The 19,128-nt window shown below is 40.3% G+C and overlaps 1 protein-coding gene across 50 annotated transcripts in view; it reads left to right on the top strand.

The window, feature by feature from the left end:
* The first annotated feature begins 3,101 nt into the window (after positions 1–3,101).
* Abi3bp (ABI family member 3 binding protein) overlaps positions 3,102–19,128 on the top strand; it is a 216,700-nt gene continuing 200,673 nt past the window's right edge. For all 50 annotated transcript variants that reach the window (XR_015633414.1, XR_015633415.1, XR_015633413.1 and 47 more), the window contains exon 1: positions 3,102–3,240. Coding sequence is in view for 31 of the 50 variants with exons in the window: in XM_087577309.1 (XP_087433435.1) it covers positions 3,162–3,240 (79 nt within the window). In the remaining 19 variants the exon portion in view is untranslated. The remainder of the gene's footprint in view (positions 3,241–19,128) is intronic.

Here is a 19,128-nt window from a genome sequence, read left to right as displayed (position 1 = left end):
GACTACTTAGAACAGTTTTGGAGAGAAAAGTAGTCAGAGGCTTTCTGTAGTGTTGCAATAATGAGAACGTATATGGTTCAATAAGCAACATCTAGCAACACAGGGCACCCTGTGAGAGTCCAAACTAATTCTTACAGTAGACTTCAACGTGGGCATTAAATGAAGCATTCTGCTAAAGCAAGATCTAATAAAATATTTGAAAGTCTTCCAATTATTGTAGGATCTGCAAAAGCCTGAGATTTTTACCATATGCACAAGTAAGCACTCGTTTGCTCATGGATGCTGCTGGCATGAGATGCAAGATTCCTGGGTTAAAGACAAAGGCCAGCATATTACTCATAGCAATAGCAATAGCTTGGATATTGTTTTCGTCAGAGCTTAGACTCCTAGTCTCTATAGAGCAATATGAATAATAGATGATACCTGTATGTGATGTGGGTAATATTACAGAACATGAACAAATCTTTAAGAAAGGCGATGACATGCATTCTGTTTGCTCTACAATGACATAGCCCTGCCCTCCAAAGCTATTGCAATATACTTTTCTGAGGAGGAAGTCTAACATAGGAAGTTGGTGCCTCTGCTCATAAAATCTGCAGAAACAAGAGGTTCCTCAGAGAACTGACTTTTAACAACTCTCTGTGCTCCAGGGCTCTCTGCATTAACCTAGGACTAACTTCAGAGAATTCTTAGGCATCTGTGAGTTGTATGACCTTTGACATTTACTTTGCATGTCCCCATTGCACTTCTAGACAGTGAGGATGGGGTCAGCAAGACACAGATGACCTATATTTTCAGAAAAGCCACAGTTAATTATAACATTTTGTGTTTCTCATATAACTCTTCCTAAAGATTCTTTTGACTTATTTTGTCATTAATATTAGTGACAGTGAGTTTGGTAGTCTCCTACAAGTATCTAGAGTTTGGTGTTTTTCCATTTTCAAGTAAGACAGTGTCTTAAATAGTTGTTCTTTAGTGAAGATGAAGAAGCCAAATGGAGTCACACAAATAATTTCAAAGTCATCTCCACTAGGTCCAGGGTCAGGTTCAATATTTCCTTAAGAATAGCCTAAAACCTTCCTATGATTATGTGATCCAAACCCCAAGGTCTTACTCATGTGAGAAAGGATATGTTCATCTTGTTTGTATTGGGACTCTAAAGGCAGAAAATTTTCTAGTCATTAGAAGATGAAATGAAATGTCCTTTGTGTGAGGTCCCTTCTTCAAACCAGTCCCCCTCCCTGGCCTGAGTCCTTATACTGCCAGTGTGTCTGTTGAGTTCGTGTTTGTCCTACTAGCTAGAATATCTTTTCCTGACAAAATTCTAGAGGTTGACCTCAATTTAATTAGTGTCTAGTTGGTTCCAAGCAGAAAATAATAACATCTAACACTGACTGGGCTTCATATTTCACCAACGGAGTTATAATCCTGAATTGCACTACCTAAGACTCCCACCAACCCCTTACTGTTTTGACTGAAGGGTCTTCTTCACAATATTTCTGCTAGGTTTGTTTCCTTTGAAATCTGTCCTTTCCTCTAATACTGTGGTCTTGCTCTTGTAGCTTGGTGGCTATGGGCTATAGACACAGAGCCTGGAAGGGTGAGTCTGAATTCAGGTTTGAGAGAGCTGCTTGTTCAATCAAAAAATGGAGCTGAAAAGGACTTGTTAAATACCCTACCCCCTTCCAAGGCCAGTGCCAGAACATTCCTATGGTGAGGGCTCAGGCTGCCAGAAACAGATGCCCTGAACCTGTGCTTCCGCTCACGTTTTTGGAAGGATGCACTGTCTCTTTTGGGAAGCCACCCCATCGCGCTTTCTATGACCGATGTCATTCTACTTCCCTCTGACTGACTTTGGCTTAGTTACAGCAACTGCTGAGAACAGCTGTACCCAAAGACTGCCTATAAACAGAGTTACTCAGAGTACGGTGTGAACCCAGCTGTCCCAGCAGTGTCTTGTATTTGGGGCAACGTGATGTCGCAGAAAAAGGCATACACAGGGACTTTACAGATAAACGCTGTTGCTGAAATTCTTCTTCATTGAGGGCTTTGCTGTTGTTGCCGTTTGTTATTGCTTACAGTAAGGTGTGTTTTCTGAACACTATGGGAAATAGAAAAACGCTGCTGTCGAATTTACAAAACCGGCGCCGTCCTTTGTTTTTGTTTGCGTGCAGGTGCGCCTATGTGTTTGTATGTATGTGCAGGTGTGCGTGGATGTACTTGTATACCTGTGTGTCTAAGAGCCTCTGGAGGTCAGAGGCTGACATTCGGTGTCTTCTGCAGGTTCTCTCACCCTTAGCTTTTGAGGCAAGGCGTCTCGACCTCAGTGAGGCTGGCTGCACTGTAAGTCTCAGGGCTCCTCCTACCTCAGTCTCCCCTAGAGCTGTTCCTTGTTCATGCTGTGATGCTTGGCTTTTTATGAGGGTAATAGGATCTGAACTCAGATCCTCATGCTTGAATAGCAAGCCATGTTACTAGTTCTCATCCTTCTTTAGATTTTAAATTTAGTAAGGCTGACTAGATGGCGATAGTGCCATGACTTACTTTAATGCTGCCATTGCTTATTTATGCCATGACAGTGGGACTCTTTCTTGTGTGTATATGTACACGGTGTATAACTGCACAGCTTAGGACTCTCTTGAAGTTCCTCATAACATTATAGCTTCACAATTGTTCAAAGTATATTTTCATGATTTTACTTCCATTTAAAGGAAGGATTGGATTGGTTTCCTGGCTAATTAAAAAACAGTTTCTTAATAAAATTGCATTTTATCTTTTAATGTTTTGATGGGTTTAGGAATGATTTTTTTTCCTTTAAACTAGTTCATCAGATGTTTCAAAGCTGCCTGAGTAGTTCTCTCATGAACACAGATTGGTCATACTTTCAATTCTTATACCGAGGGGAAAGAGAAGAGGCAGGCAGTTGCAGCGTTGCAGAGGGAAATGTGATGATATGTTTTTGCTGTTGTGCCTACTTTTTTTTTTTTGAGTGTGTGGGAAAGGGTGTGATGTCATCTTGTCTCCACCCCCTGTGAGTAAGCCCACAGCAGAGCTCAGAGCAGCCTCCCTCCTCTGTCAGTGGAGGACGTCCACTTAAATGCAGTTCCAGGGTTGCAGGGCACCCAGCCGCATCACTCCCCGTGTGAGCAGGCAAATGCAACATGCTCTCCAGCCTGGGGTGTCTACTTCTCTGTGGAAGTATTGCACTTGCTCTGGGAAATGCACAGAAATTGCCAAAAGGCAAGTAGCTGGGATGTTTTGTGTTTTAAAAGTAAGATTAAGAGTTGCTTGGTTTTAGCTGTTGATATGAAATGTGATCTGCTGTACAATATGGGGGAATGGACTTATTCTGCAGAGGGTCAAAGGTCCTATGTGTGCAGGGGCGACTCAAGTCTTGTTTTCTCTCCCACCCCTGTTATTTACTTTGTGAGCTCAGCTCCTCCTAACAGCTTCTAACGGAGTATGTTCACACGAACTAAAGTGGTGGAGTTCAGTATTTGCAAACTACAGCATTTGTCTATCAAATCAGATTATGTAAACTTCTCTTGTGGTTTGTTAGAGCTAATGGTGCTTTTAGCCCTGTCCACAGAGACAATGGAGAGTGGCTTGAGCTCTGGGGGTAGCTTGTTCTGCAAACTGGAATCTTTTGCAAGTCTCAAACATACCTGTGGGGTAGGGGCTGAGGGAATCTAGATAGGTCAGACTTAAGTACAGTCTCGAGCTAAGTAGCAGACACGGCTCTCCAGTGGAGTTTGGCAGAGAATTTGACTTGCTGGACAGGACACTCCCCCTTCTCTTGACTAAATTGTTTATTTTAGTGCTGGTATTCTGTTTACAAAAGCCATCAAAAGAGAAGTAAATTTTCTAAGTTTAGACCCTAGAAGTAATCTTTGGAACTCATTAGCACTAAATGTGGAGCTTCTTCTTGGTCCTGTCTGTGAACATAAATGTTGTGTGGATTTTTGCTTTTTCGAAGAGGCACATTAGGTCTGTGGAGGCTTTTTATGACTGCAGACTGCTGTAGTCAGCAGGATTATTAAAAAAAAAAAAAAACAGGCTGGAATTTACGGTACAGTTAGGCTGAGAAATCCTAGAGGGTAAGCCTAGCACACAGACTCATCCAAACTGAGTCTGAAAGAAAAGCCTGTCCGGAAGAACACTGAGAGGACATGGCTGTGTCCTCTCTCTGTAGAGTTCGGTTTAGGATCCTCTTGTCTCAAATGCAAAGCCCCCCACTCCCACTCAGTAAAGGGAAACTTGAATCCAGAAGGCTGAAGCATTTGTCTAGATAGTAGCTCACATGAGGATGGGAATGGTGGCAAAAGGCAGAGGAAACCTCAATTCTGATCAAATGATTATACAAAGAAAAAAAAATATCAAATACCTTTAGGTTTTCCTTCTTCCACAAGTTTCTTTCCTTGATCATAATGCGCTGTGACTTAATCCATAACTAATTGTTCACGTTGATGTAACTTTTAAGATCTTTGACATTTGAAAGGAGCCGGTAGCATTTTTCAGTTTCAAAACTTGCAGGTGTTTTTACTTTACTCTGTATTTACTGTGTAAGGATGGCAGACAAATGTGGTTACTACAGAATTAGGTAAATTCCAAGTGCCTTAAATTTCCCGTTGTCATCATTAGATATAGAACTTTTGGTACAAGTTGCCTTTTTTGTAGTGATAAAGAAGAATATATAGTTGTCAATACTTGGTACAAAACTTTTGCCTCTTTTCTTTTGCCAATCAATGGTTTGCATCCAGGTTTGTTTTGTAATGTTTTAATAATCTATAGTTTTGGTTAGTCTGAACAAAATACCAAATTATAACTATTATAAAATAAATGGTAAATTTCTTTGATTTTCTTAAAAGCTATTGAGGAAATTTCTTTCAGTTGGTCACCTTTGTTAACATGTGTTCCAGAATGTCCTAGAATAATAACTGGAGGGAGGGTGGCAGATAGTTCCCTCAGTGGCTACCGGAACTTTTCATGCTTGCTCGTTTTTGAGAGAGAGAGAGAGAGAGAGAGAGAGAGAGAGAGAGAGAGAGAGAGAGAGAATTCCACAGTGGATGTTACCATTCTACATGATCTAAGTATTTCTCAAGAAAAAAAAAAAAAGGGATCCAGTCTCTTAACCCATTGTTTCCCAAACCCATTTGAATGACAGTCTCTAGTTGAGCAGCTATGATATCTTTCTGGAGGCTCTGTGACAGAGCATGTTTGAGGAAGTGCTGGGGTAGAAAGGTTCTTCCTTACTGCTTCAGAGTTGAATACAGCCTGTGACTTAGGAAGAGTGTAGAAGCCAGAGATTAGTGATGGCTGAGCATAGTGCATCCCAGACCTCTGCATTTGTGAGCCAGTGAAAATGCAGGTAGCTTTGAGTAGCAGGGTTCTGTTAATAGGAGCCACACTTGACTTTTGCCTTGTGAGACTGCTCAAAGGTAGGGAGAAATCCTTGCCGTTCAGGAAATCAAGCCATTTTCATCAGTTTAAAAAAAAAAGAAGAGCATTTAAACTCAGTCTAGTATCTATCTTTCTTTTTTCATTTTATTAAAGTGTGATCAAAAACTCCATCCCAGGACAATATCTGGAAAACACTGGCTTATCTAAACTGCTCATATAAATGAAAACTCCAAAATTTTGGTGGTGGTTGGGGTTGTGGTTAGTAACTTTCCCATGTTAATGGCAGAGCCAGGACCAAATACTGATCTTGCTTCCCTCTGGGTAAACAGAACCCCTGGCCTATTCTGTGAATCAGGTCTGCAGCACACATGGGGAAAGCTACATCTCTCTTGAATCATATATCCTTCCTCATACAGATGAGGGAAACCACACGGCAGCACCCTTAATATCGTTAATTAATATTAATATTAATCCTTAAAACATACCATCATTTTATATATTGGTATCTTAGACTTTATATGTGCCATTGTTATGTGTAAGGTTTATTTGGTTATTTATAAGAACTCACTTGTTACATGTCATATGACTATTTGCATATCTAGTCACATATCTCATTCTAAAAATAAGTTGTTAGAAATTTTTGCTTTATAAAACTTTAAAGACTATGAATAATGTATCTTTTCTTGTTTTCACAAGTTAATGACTATATTCCTTGGTAATTTATTTATTTGCATCTCGAGTCATGCGCAATAGCAAGCAAGGTAGCGTGTTTTTGATGGCGAGGTGGAGAGGTGACAGGATCACCAAGCACAGTTCTCATGATAGCACTGGGGAAAGGTATCCCCTGCCTTGTGTCCTGGCCATCCTTGGCCCATAGGACAACTGTGACTGTCCACAGGAAGCCACTGCTCCACTACTGGGAATGCCAATGGCTCTCCTGGTGAGATTTACTAGAACTTATTCTTAAAATTTATTTCTTTTATTTTTTGGTCTTGGATTTTTTTTTTTTTTGCCCCTGGAGAAAAATTAAACTATGACACTCAGATACTGGAGAAAACTAGCACATTGCTTTGTGCTCCAGCTACTTCTGGGACTCTTTGGTCACTGTAGAATTTTCTTCTTCCCTGGCACGTATGCTAAAATAAAAACCACAGAGGACAACATGGCGTGAAGAGAACCAACACAACCTTGTAAAGGGACGTCAGAGGCTTGACAAAACTCTGTGCTGAAACTCCTGTGTATGGAAGGAAGTCCGATTTAGCCTGAAAGTGCTGGCTTTACTACACAGCTCTATTATCTCTCCTCTTGAAATATGTACCAGGAAAGTCACAGAGGAATGTTCGAGATATGGACGTGATAACATGACTTGAGGACATAGAAGTCTGGGGTACATGGGAGACAGTGAGCACCTGGCACTTTGCCTTGAGTTCTTACTCAGAAGAGTAGGAATCCTTGACAAGACGTACTTGGGCTAGCTGGAAAGATGACTCAGCAGTTGGGAGTGCATCCTCCCTTTGAGGAGGACCTGAGTTCACTTCCCAGCCCCTGTCAGAGCAGTTCATAACTGCTATATAAAAACCTAAAACTCCGGCTCCAGAGGATCCAAAGCCTTCTTTTGGCCTCCGCTGGAGACCAGCACCCAACTCATGCTCATATCCACAGACTTTGATTCTCTCCCTCGCAATTAAAAACAAAATCATCTTTAAACAAAAAAAACATGGACAGATGAATAATGATAATCAAGGCAATTAGTGGCTAACTATTATTCTCTTGGGCAGTCTTTTTTTTTCTTTTTTGAATGAGTAATGTGGTAATTTAGTGTTATATATTTTTGATGCAGGAAGTCTAAATTCTAAGGGCTTGTATGATGCAGAAATCTTATTACTCTCATTTTATAGAGTATCCAATTATGCCTCCAGGTGTTTAAATAATTTGTGCAAAGTCACTTATCTAGACAAACATCCTAGCCTTCACTTCAACGAAGTATCAGTTCCTTGACCCCTGTAAAGAGATACTAACTTGTTCAAATAAAAAGCTATGCGCCATGTCTAGAGCATGGAGACTGAGAAGAGGAAGCATGGACCAACGTCTTCCGGTAGCTGACTGGTTAGTAGGGGTGATGTGAGAGAAGAGGTGATTTCAGAGCAGCGAGATCTTCCTCCTTCTGCATGAAGCCCTTCGGCTTTGAGAACAGCTTGAGGGACTCAATCCAGACCAGAGGACTCTAGCATTCTAAGAGACACCAAGGACAGGGCTAAGAGACAAGTAGATTTGGGGTTAGGAAGAGTTTGACTGAGAGATGAGGGTACCCTCTTTCTGAGTGTCCTGCAAAGTTTCCAGCCACTCACCGTGGGACTGCCTCTCACTTTCCACAGTGCCCTTCTCAACAAAAGGATGCAATAAAAGAATGTGTCACTCAGAAAGCCTGGTCTGTCTCTCCAAGGGACAGATGGTGTTTCTGAGCCAGTGGGGAAATGGGAGGGTTAATACCCAGTGGGTGGAGGGCTGATTTTATTTTTCTTTGTTTTTGTTTTTCAAGTCAGGGTCTCTCTGTGTATCCCTGGCTGTTTTAGAACTCACTCTGTAGACCAGTCTGGCCTAGAACTCAGAGATCTGCCTGCCTCTGCTTTCTAAGTGCTGGGATTAAAGGTGTGCTCCACTACCGGCTAAGGGCTGATTTTGTTAGAATAATGTATTTGTGCATTTCTAGGACAGAATTAAAGAGTGCGTAGGAAGAAATTATTCAATTAAAAAAAGGTTGTAACACCACAGGAAACTTATTTTAGAGGTTTTTTTAAATAGTTCTAAATGTATATAATTTTAGCTCTAATGATTTCTTTTTTGTATTTGTTTATCTAATACTAATTATTGAGAATCTAGGTAAAATTGAATGAGACCAGAGATGCTTTAAAAACTATATATTAGGAATGAGCAAATAATCAAATATAGTCCAGTTGAGCCTAAGTTTAGAAACCAATGTCTTAGATACATTTTGCTGATGCTGATTATACATCCATTAGTTATACCTTCAATAGAGTGCTCTATTGGGCTATGAGATACAAAATATTAAGGAATTTTAGGTCTCTGTTTTTCTTCAAGTTAATGAGTTACAAGGCAATATTTGAGAATACGGTTCATCAATATCATAGCAAAAAAAGATGAAGTGTTTTTTATAGGTTAGTGCCTGACAAAATGTTTGTCTAAGGCAGAAGAAGAGTGTCTAATACAGGGAGAGCTAGTGAGGTCACATGACCAGCCTGATGTTTCTGTGCGGGTGACCAGCGTCAGAAGGAATTCTCTTTGCTTGCTCACTGATAAAAGCAGGTGTGGAAGAAGGAGAACTTGATAAGGGTGATCTGAAAGATAACGTAAACTTAAAAAGTAAGATAATCTGAGATATTACTAGGATAGCAAAATGAAAACAGAACTTATCTTTAAACAAGCATAATAAAATAAATAGCATCAGATACAAAAGAAAAGTGCTAAGTATAGAATGGGAAAACAATGGTTTAAGTACATTCATTTTATTAAAATAACATTAAACATACAATCAATTTGTTAATAATATATTAATATTATAATAATAAACTTCAATAATATATTATCGACTTTAGTGCAATTTCCATGAAATTGCCAGCTCAAGAAAATGCATTTATTGTTGCAAAGTTTCTGGCTTAGAGGGAATTCTCTCATTCAATGTCTTATACAAGGCTACAGTGAAGGCTCGAGCACTGGATTTCGCCTGAAGGCTCGACTAGAAAAGGATCTCTTTCTAAGATCTTATGGTTGAAAGGATTCAGTCCATGAAGGGCTGCTGGGGTGAGGGTCTCACTGGCTATTAGACAGAAGTCACCTCAGCCCTTGGCTGCATTGGCCTTTATTCTGTGGCCATGTGCCTAGAACAGTCTGCAGTCGGGATGTAAATCACATCCTTATGTAGCATAATTGCAAAAGTAAACATCTGAAACTTTTGCTGTGTGCTTTTGGTTAGAAGCAACTCAGAGGTTAGAAGTAGTTACATTCCTCGGTTAACTTAAAATCAACCTGCCGTAAATGCTCAAAGGGCGGTTTTGTGTCCCTCCATCAAAAAGTGGAACTGTGAACAGGAAATATAACTCCAGAGAACACACTGGTTTGAGCACTGATACTCCATCCCCGTCCCACAGAATTCAGCCTTTAGTGACAGATACTTCACAGGCAAGGTGCCAGTCAGCTTCCCTATATGGCTGGAGTTAATTCTGAGCCATCCTTGAGAACTGGCACAAGTCTTATTAGAAGAGCAAAAGTGTCCAGTGAACCTTATTTTCTGATTGAAAGAGTTCAGTCAATGCCTAGATTCTTTGGTCTATGCGGAAAGACACATGAAGCACATTTTCCTAAAACCTTCTTTTTACAGATGCCACCTTTCTCAAAGGGGAAGACATGAGACACAAGAACTTCTTAAAAGACACATTGTAAGCAGTGCACACTTATGAACTTGTCATGCAGTCCTTGGGATAACAGGCTTCTGAGATGTTTGTGCAGTAGTTTAGAGAGTAAGCATGAGCGTTACCATAGGGGCAAGTTAGATGTGTGTCTTGCAGAAGGATACGGACATCATTACTGGATACTGTAGAGAGAACTTGGAAAAACTAAAGAACCTTTGTTCAGACATCTTTTAGTGTTAATAAAACAATATACTGGCTCTCAGCACACAAGGCAAAATCTAGATGGCCCAAAGGTGTCTTAACATGACACTGGGGCATTTGCTATCAGAAAACATGATGTATGGATGGTTTAATGTGAACACACTCTGTGGCTTTCCCACCCTTTGTGTTTCTTGTGCTGGAGTGGTTTATAGAAGGCACATGGCAGATAAGGGTGGTCTGATTGTCCCAGACTGGAGTCCTCGGACAGAAAGACTGTCATAGTTCTTCATGTTTGCTTGAGTTTCCTGCTGAAACCCTTCCATCGTAAGATATCCTTAGTGTTCTCCATGTGCTCTCATCTAATAAATCCTTGACGCGTATTCCGAGTCGTTGGCATAGCACTTTGAGATGCTCAGCACTGTGCTAGGATCTGAGCTCCTCTCAGCCCATAAACAATGAAGTCTGCTACTGTTTGTCCTGCGGAATTCTGAAAATGAGGGTGAAAGGAGACGCTTTCCTAGACAGATTGTCTTCATTTCCCTGTTGAGGACTGTTCATCTGAAGCTCACCCTAGGGGAAAACCAGGGCAAAACCGCTCACTCCGACTATCTTCTGGTCAGATTAGACATTAATATTAGAGAGAACTGAGGCATGAGGCATAAGTCATAGTTTCCCTATGCCACAGCAATCTAGGCTGTACATGAGGAAAACTGAAGGATTTCAGCTCAGTCTCCAAGTCTCTGCCTCCCACTCAGTTACTACCTAATTAGTGTGGCTTGAGAGGCTTTAAAATCACTTCCTGGATGATTTGAGTGTTATCGAGGACTACTGATCAATCTGGAGGAGTATGGTATAAAAGTGGCAGGTAAATTACTTTGTCAGTTAAGCGTTACGTGTGAATTTCTATAAATTTAAAAGTGATTACCATTTTTGTTATCTTATTTTAGGATTTTATGACATGAGGCACACTTTTTTTTCATTAACTAACCAGGCATAACTCTGGTTTCATAAATCTCCTGTGATGTCTCATTACTGTATGGCTAAAGCATATGATCCTATCAAAAAAACCTCAGAAGTCAGGGCAGAGAAGTCGTGGTCATATTCTTCTGGATTGAATGGATTGAATGTAAACGTATTGAGTTAATACTTTAAAAATCATATTAATATTAAAAATGTGAATAATACATTTTTCATCTCAAGGAGTTTGGCCTGTGCTCTATTTAAAAACATTCAGCATAGATGGCTGTACAGTTAAGAGCATTGACTGACCTTTCCCTAACACCTACATGGTGGCTGGCTCTCAGCCTCCAGACACTCCATCTCTAGATGACACCTTCCTTTGGCCCCCATAGGCTCCTGTACACATGTGGAATACCAAAATTCACACTCATATGCAGAAATCCAATAGCCCCGATATATACAGGAAGATGACTTCTTGTGTAAAGCAGTGTACCTCCCTTCCCACCAAGCCAGGTTATCTGAGCTAACTTGTCTTTCTCATTTAGATCAAACATATATTTTCTACCTGATAGAATGCTTTATGATCAAATATATCTTTCAAATGCATGGTGTCTATGTCCCACATAAAAGGGTGGGTCTCTCCCGAATGAGGGCAGGAGTCCTGGTAGAACCTCCGACCTCCAGCTTTGCTTCCAATGTGCTGACAAGGTGGTTTTAGATGTTCTTTCTCCTTAAATATCATCTTTTGAATTTCCCATTTTTTAGCTAGTTAGAGACTTTCCTGGTATTCCAGGGTCCTGCTGAGCATCCATTGTGTGCACAGCATGTGGGCGGGGCAAGACCTAACAGGCCTTCCTTCTCTGCAGATCCTGCCCTTAAGGAGGGGGGTTGGGATGGCTGCCAGAGTTTCATTGGCAGAAACTCTGGAATCCAGTCCTGTTCCAAATAGGCTGTCAGTGGTGTAGTATGGTCTCCGTCCAGTTTCCTGGATGGAGTTAAGCAATTCCTCGCCAGATTGTTCAGGAGAAAGCATCAACCCTGCATTCTTCTTCTGGTTCATCTTCTCTAGACACCCTGGTGACTGTCCTGTCACTAAATTCTCCCCTAAACACTCATATTTTCACTGGACTCAGGGATACTGTGCTGCTCCACTGAGGTTTACTCTAATCTGTAGTTCATTATGAATTGGAAGGATGAATGTTCAAGGATATAGGTTAGTAGGTAAATAACAGAAATAAAGAAGAGCCTATGCAAGTTAATAAACCCTCTCTGAACAGATATTTCTCCCTCCCGCATAAAATATCAGTTATTCTGCTTTTGCAAACAAATAATATTAGGGTAACTTTAATGAATCTTTTGATAGTTGTTTTGTATGTCTGGTGTGTGTTGGGGTATGTGTGTGTGCTTGAAGGTGGTGCTGGAGGTTGATATGGGGTTTCTTTATCATTGTTTACCATATTTGTTTGAGACAAGTTCTCTCACTGAAACTGGATCTCACTAATTGGCAATGCTGGCTGAGCAGTGTGCTCCGGGAATTCACCTATTTCTACTTTCCCAGCACTGGTATTTCAGATGTGCGCCACCACAACAGGCTTTTACATACATACTGGGGATTTGAACTCAGATCTTGACCAACTGAGTCCACTTCTGAGAGTTATGCTCTTTTTTTGTTACCCCCTTTGAGGCAGTGTCTCACTATGAAGCCTTGGTTAACTTGGAGCTCATTATGTAGACCAGTCAGGGAGCTGCGTGCCTCAGCCTCCCGAGTGCTGAGATTAAAGGTGTGTAGCGTCATGAAGGGATTTGATAGTTACATTCTCAAGTTCAGTATAATAGTTATTTTTTCACACCTGTGGCTAAAATCCTTACAAGGGGTTTCAGAGGGTTCATCCCTTGGTGGCTTTATCCCCATGTACTTGCGTGGGACATCACGGTGATAGGAGTATATATAAGTATATATGATAGGATGTATATATGATGTAAGTTCTTCACCTAATGGCCAAAAGGAAGCTGAGAGGGACAGGAAAGAGCCAGAGATGGCAAGGGGCCCTCTAGAATCTACACCTAGTAAGTACAACCTCCAGTCAGTATATCCCCATCTTCTCTAATTCATGAAACCTCTCAGATTATTACCTCAGCTGGAGACATTCACTTCAACTCAAGGGCCTGCAGGGAAATTCCACACTAAAAGTACGTAAGAGCTTTGAAACTGAGAGCCTTTGAAATCTACAGAACAGTCCATAGCTTATGTGCTTCTTGAAAGGATGTTGAGAGAAAAGAATCCTGGGTTCTATGGTCTAGCAGCCTCACACAGAGACAGGACCTGGTGAGTGGAACCAAGTTTCTGCAGAAGCTTTGAACATGACTTAAGCTATCAGCTTCCCGCTGTTTCCTCCTGTGAGAGTTTGGAAGGTTCAGCTCCGAGGAGACTGGCCTCTTGCTCTGAAAGATCCTGAAGAAGAAGCCACAGTATTTGGTCAGTTTTTTTCTTGCACATAGCCAGGTGTGTAAGCCAGTATGTGACCTGGCTTTCCCTGAGATGCCTGCTGCTATTTGTCTGGCTGATGTACTTGATTGACTTGGTCAGAGCCTGATGAGCCATTTCATAAAGTTCTTTTTCCACCCATCCTTTTCTTTCTTTCTTCCTTTCTTTCTTTCTTTCTTTCTCTCTTTCCTTCCTTCTTTCTTTCTTTCTTTCTTTCTTTCTTCCTTCCTTCCTTCCTTCCTTCCTTTCCTTTCTTTCTTTCTTTCTTTCTTTCTTTCTTTCTTTCTTTCTTTCTTTCTCTCTCTTTCTTTTGCTTGCTTCCTTCCTTCCCTCCCCCCTCCCTCCCTTCCTTTCTTTTTGTTCCTATTTCTTCTTTTCCCTAAACCTTCAGCCCCCCTCCTCCTCTTCCTATAAAAGTCCTCAGAGCATTTTCTGGGTTTCCACATCAGCCTGTGTTCTCTCCTCACAGCTGACTTTCCAGCTGCTTGGAACATACCAAAGTCATCTCTTTGGAAGACAATGTACACTCTGTCTTGTTAGGAAGGAAGGAAGGATGTTTTTATGTTTCATGCTAAGAGCTCCAATAGGTTGAAAATACTTTCTTACTTGTTTATCTTAGCATCAGTCAGCTTGCAAAAGGATACACTTGCAATCACCTGATGAGCTCTGCGTCTATCAGACAGCATAAACCAGAACTGTCTCTTTATTTCATGGCTCACTTTTAGGCGATAATGAGTCTAGCATAAGACTATTAAGAAGAATCAATATATAATGACAAAAGCTAGACTTAGTAGTGTCAGTTTCTGAAGATTTTATTTACAATTTAAATCTTTTTCTATCTGGTTTACTGTAGCTGTTGTACCTTAATATTTTGAAAAACTGGTAGAGAATTGCTCTGCTTTCTAGTTGCTCAGTGAGGTACACCTGAAGTTCAAATACTATGTTTCTCTTTATTTCATTCCCAACCAACATTTTTGCAAAATGATGTTTCTATGTAGCGTGTCCTTGACAAATGTGATCCTTGCATTGGCAGCTAGACCTCAGTTGTGGGTATTTCATTATATTTCATCATGCCAAGCATCCCTCCTTGATCTCCGTATCTTAGGCTCACTGTTTCCTTGGCCTGCACTCAACAGGCACTTTCAAAATTTTCCTCCTACTTTTTTTTTTCTTTTTCTTTTTTTCGGAGCTGGGGACCGAACCCAGGGCCTTGCGCTTGCTAGGCAAGTGCTCTACCACTGAGCTAAATCCCCAACCCCTTTTCCTCCTACTTTGTGTATAATAACCCTCCATCTTTCCTTTCTGCCTTTGTAACTTCTAATGTCTCTGGAAGACCACCCATCCTGTCCAACATGGTGCATACATAGAGTTTGTTGGCTTTTAGACTTTGTATCAGTTACTTTTCTTCTCCTTGGAACAAAGACACTTGATAGAAGGAAGATTCTTACAGGAGGAAGGGTTTATTTCGGCTCCTGGCTCTAGAGGGTTTAGTCATTTGTCAAGGATGAAGTGTGGTAGTGTTCGCTGGCAACCTACAATGTGGCTGGGTCTTCATGAATCTCAGGGGACCAGGCAACAGAGAGTTTGGGCCTGAAGTGGCAAAGGACGTATAGCCCTGAAGGTCAATCCTCTAGTGAATCACTTCTGCAGCCAGACCCTACTTTCCTAAGATTCACAGCCTCTTCAAGCAGGGCCACCAGATGTTCAAACACATGAGCCTGTGCTGGGCCTTTAATGTTCAAAGCAGTACTAACGTTTCTCTAATCTTAACCCATACTAAGAGTAAATATTTAAAAAAAAATCCATATAGTCATCCCTGTCTGTTCTACTTCTAAGCCATCAATCAATGATGATATATATATATATATATATATATATATATATATTTGTACTGAATAATTACAGCTTCTTTTATTGCAACTATTCTCTAGATCATATGGTATGATCACTAGGTGACAGCAGTTGCATGTTATTAGGTGTTATAAGTAATGCGGGGATGATTTAAAGTTTACAGAAAGATATGAATGGGTTACGTATAAATGCTACACTATTTTGTATTGGCATTTGTGTATCCACAAATTTTGATATCTGTGAAAGGTCCTGGAACCAATCCCCAATGAATATAAGGAGATAACTATGTAAATTAGGTGTGTGGAGCTAGATGAGTGTGTAATTGCAGTCACCCTGTGCTAGGTTATTCTGGTTTTCCTTGTGATAAAATAAGAACTGGCTGAAAGTCCAACAAACATTACATTTTAGGCTAACATATTGAGTGTGATATAAAATTGTTTTCTTTAGTCTTTCACCGAAGAGAGTGATTTTGAAAAAAATATTGTTTTGAGAATAGCAACTTTAAATATCGATGCTGGTACTGAATTACCAGAATGGCTAATGCAATAGTGTGTTCTTTCTGTGACAACATATTTGACAGAATCCAAGTAAAGTGGGAAATGTTTGTTTTGGCTTACAGTTCGAAATACATTTCATCATGGCAGGTAAGGCACCGTGGCAAGAATGGGTTGAGCTGTGGCAGCAGGAGTGTGGGTTGCTGGTCCTGTGTGTAAGCTGGGAAGCAGAAACACTGGAACACAAACACTACTTGATTCCACGTTCAAATCCATTCCCTGCTGGTAACTCAATCGATGTGCACAATAAAGCACACATCTAAACTCTGTAAAGTACATGTGACCTCTTCCATAAAGATAAATTCTATAGATTAACTACATATTATATCTTAAGGGTTGGGGATGGATCTGGTGTGGTTTCAGTTAAACAGATAGGGCAAAGATCACCGGGCTATTAAACAACTCTCCTCTCAACTTTCTGGGTAGGAAACAGGTTATACATCTCTTCCTTCAAGGAGACAACCCTGTGTGCTTAACATTCCTGGTTCCCCTAGTGCTTTATCTGTGAGCCTCCTACACTAAGTGTCTGTGGGTTGCTGATGGAATTAGCCATGTGCTCAGTGAGAGCTCCATTTTTTTAAAATACATAATCAGGGTGAAGCACTAGGGTACTGATTTGAAAGACAATGGTTTAATGTAAACTTCGCTAACATCCTGTACAGCCTTTGGGATTTGGAGAACCCGTGCATCCTACTGTTCAGTATGTGATAGCCTCTATAGGAGAAAGTTTATTTCGAGATAGTTCCTCAATCTTTTGAAGAATTTGCTGACTACATTTTATACCTTGCAGTTTTACCACAGCTTTCACTTAATATAACCTTATTTGGTGGTTGAACTAAAAGGTTCTGGTGACATCATGAACTATCACTGGAAGCCACTGAGTGTGTGTAGAAGTTAGATTGCCTGTGTATGTGTCAACAGCAACTTGAGGTCCACACTCTAAAATGTGAACCAATTATTCATTAGGTCAGTGAAGAGAAATGAAATTGCCAAATTAAAGAGGAATTTGATACTTAAAATAAATATTTTCTGTCATCTTGACATTCGTAGATTGTTAGGTAGGCCTTAAGTTAATGTCAGACATTTGCCTATTACATTTGTGGTTGGTAGTGAGCTGAAAGCTTTGCATTTAGCTTAATAGTTAGAGATTTTTTTCCCTTTGCTGAGGGAATCCATAAAATTTTTGAAGTTGTAGGTATAGTAGTAAACTTGGGTTTCATATGGTTTGGGGTTGCTTCTCAAAATGTCTAAGAGTTAATGCAAATTAAGAACTTTTTTAAAATGTAGAGCATTAAGATGGGTCAAATGTGTGATATGCGATGACTGTATCTAAGGAGAGTTCATGCAGAACTTCACATTTTGTAACGAAGCCGTGAATACAATTTATTTTGGTAACTTATTTTGATGTGCTGCAAACAATTTCAGTGAGGAAGTTCAGTGTCCAGCGCGAGCCTCTGTTATGTTCATTTTGTATAGTCTTATATATAGGTCCATTAGAGTAAAGCAATGAAGACCTGCGACCTCTGGGGCTAGGTTATAAAAAACACTAAAATGGATTCCCTTCCTTTCATCCTTTGATCATCCAATATGGAGAAGGTGAGTTGCTATGTTTTGAGAAACAGTTGCAGTCCTGTGGAGCCCTGGTTAACCTAAATGGATCACAAACCAAACCAAAAGTCATTAATTTGGGAAAGGAACTGATAGGGAGGAGATGGGTTTGATAGGGATGGGAGAGAGGAAAGAGGGTGAGGAAAGAGAGTAATTAGCATCTATAAAATTGTCAAAGAAAAATTTAAAAAATACAGTGATAATTGCACATAAGCTTATTTATGGCACATAGCTTCAGGAATACTGTCTTACCTATGGGGAAAAGATACATAGGAATACATTTGGGGGAGAATATTCAGAAAAATTATCTTTTCCAAGACTGTAAACTATTAAATACAATTGCTACTCAAGGAGTGAGTTGGAAAAGTATACAACAAACATCCCTTTTTAAGAAATCCATAGACAATATTTGATAGTTTAAAGCAGCTTAAAGAGTATCTTCTGATGTTTTCACAGATGATCTGTTCTTTACTTCTGGGGCCATATCAGGTCAGGCCTGAGGCCAAGGGTGTGGGTCTGCACTGGTTCTGCTAACATTTAAGAGTCAACCTGTGCCCAAGATAGCTTACAGAGAGCCAGATGGAGGATCCACCCTTTAGTTGACCTACATCCCCTAATTCCCTTTGAGAAAGAACTAGCTCTCCAAGGACAAAACTTGATTCAGGTCCAGCTCTCATGTCCTTGGCCTTAGCTTTGACTCCATGGTCAAGTTCATTCTTTATGTAATTATAATTCCAGGATAGACACTGAAAATGTCTTATCTCTTATAAAAGTCATTTTATAAACATGTTATGAAGACTACAGATACAAAGATGAAAAAAAAAAAAAAACCAAAAAACCAAAGGGTTTAGGGGATAGCGCAGTGAGTAATGTTCTTGCCTTCTGTTTTAGTTAGGATTTTATTGCTGTGAAGACACTGGGACCAAGGCTACTTTTATAAAGGAAAACATTTAATTAGGACTGTCATATAGTTTATAGGTTTGGTTCTTAATAGTCATGGCTGGAATCATAGCAGTGTCCGGGCAGACATGGTGCTACAGAGGCAGCTGAAGAGTTCTATATCCAGAAAAGAAAAAGCAACAGGATGTGAACAGTGAGTCACTAGGTTTGGTTTGAGCTTCTGAGACTGCAAAACCCATCCCCCAGTGACCCACTTCCTCCAGCAAACCCATACCTATTCCAACAAGGCCACATCTCTTGTTAGTGCTACTCCCTAGGCACTTACAGAGGCCAATTTTATTTAAACTACATAACTTCCAAGCATGAAGGCTCGAGTTCAATCTCTAGAACCCATGTAAAACAAAACAAAGAAAATAAAAACATGAGAGTGTGTGCTTGGAATCTTAGTGCTGGGGCAGTTAAGATAGGTTGCTGGGCTTCCTGGCCAGCTGACCTAGTCAACTTGATGAGCTCTATGTTAGTGAGTGATTCTTCAAACAATCCAAACCAACCAACCAACCAACCAACCAACCAACCAACCAACCAACCAACCAACCACAACAAAACACAAGGTAGATGGCTCCTGAGGAATGAGGTTCTGGTCTCTATATGTGTGTGATTATCCTACCTTTACACACATGTCTCCATAAACACATTAACATGTGCACACATAGGTGAGAAATAGACACTATATCAATATAGT

Source organism: Rattus norvegicus, chromosome 11, assembly GCF_021556685.1.
Source record: "Rattus norvegicus strain SHRSP/BbbUtx chromosome 11, alternate assembly SHRSP_T2T, whole genome shotgun sequence".
Taxonomy (NCBI): domain Eukaryota; kingdom Metazoa; phylum Chordata; class Mammalia; order Rodentia; family Muridae; genus Rattus; species Rattus norvegicus.
The sequence above is the reverse complement of the archived record's forward strand: the minus strand, read 5'-3'. Positions and strand labels throughout refer to the sequence as shown.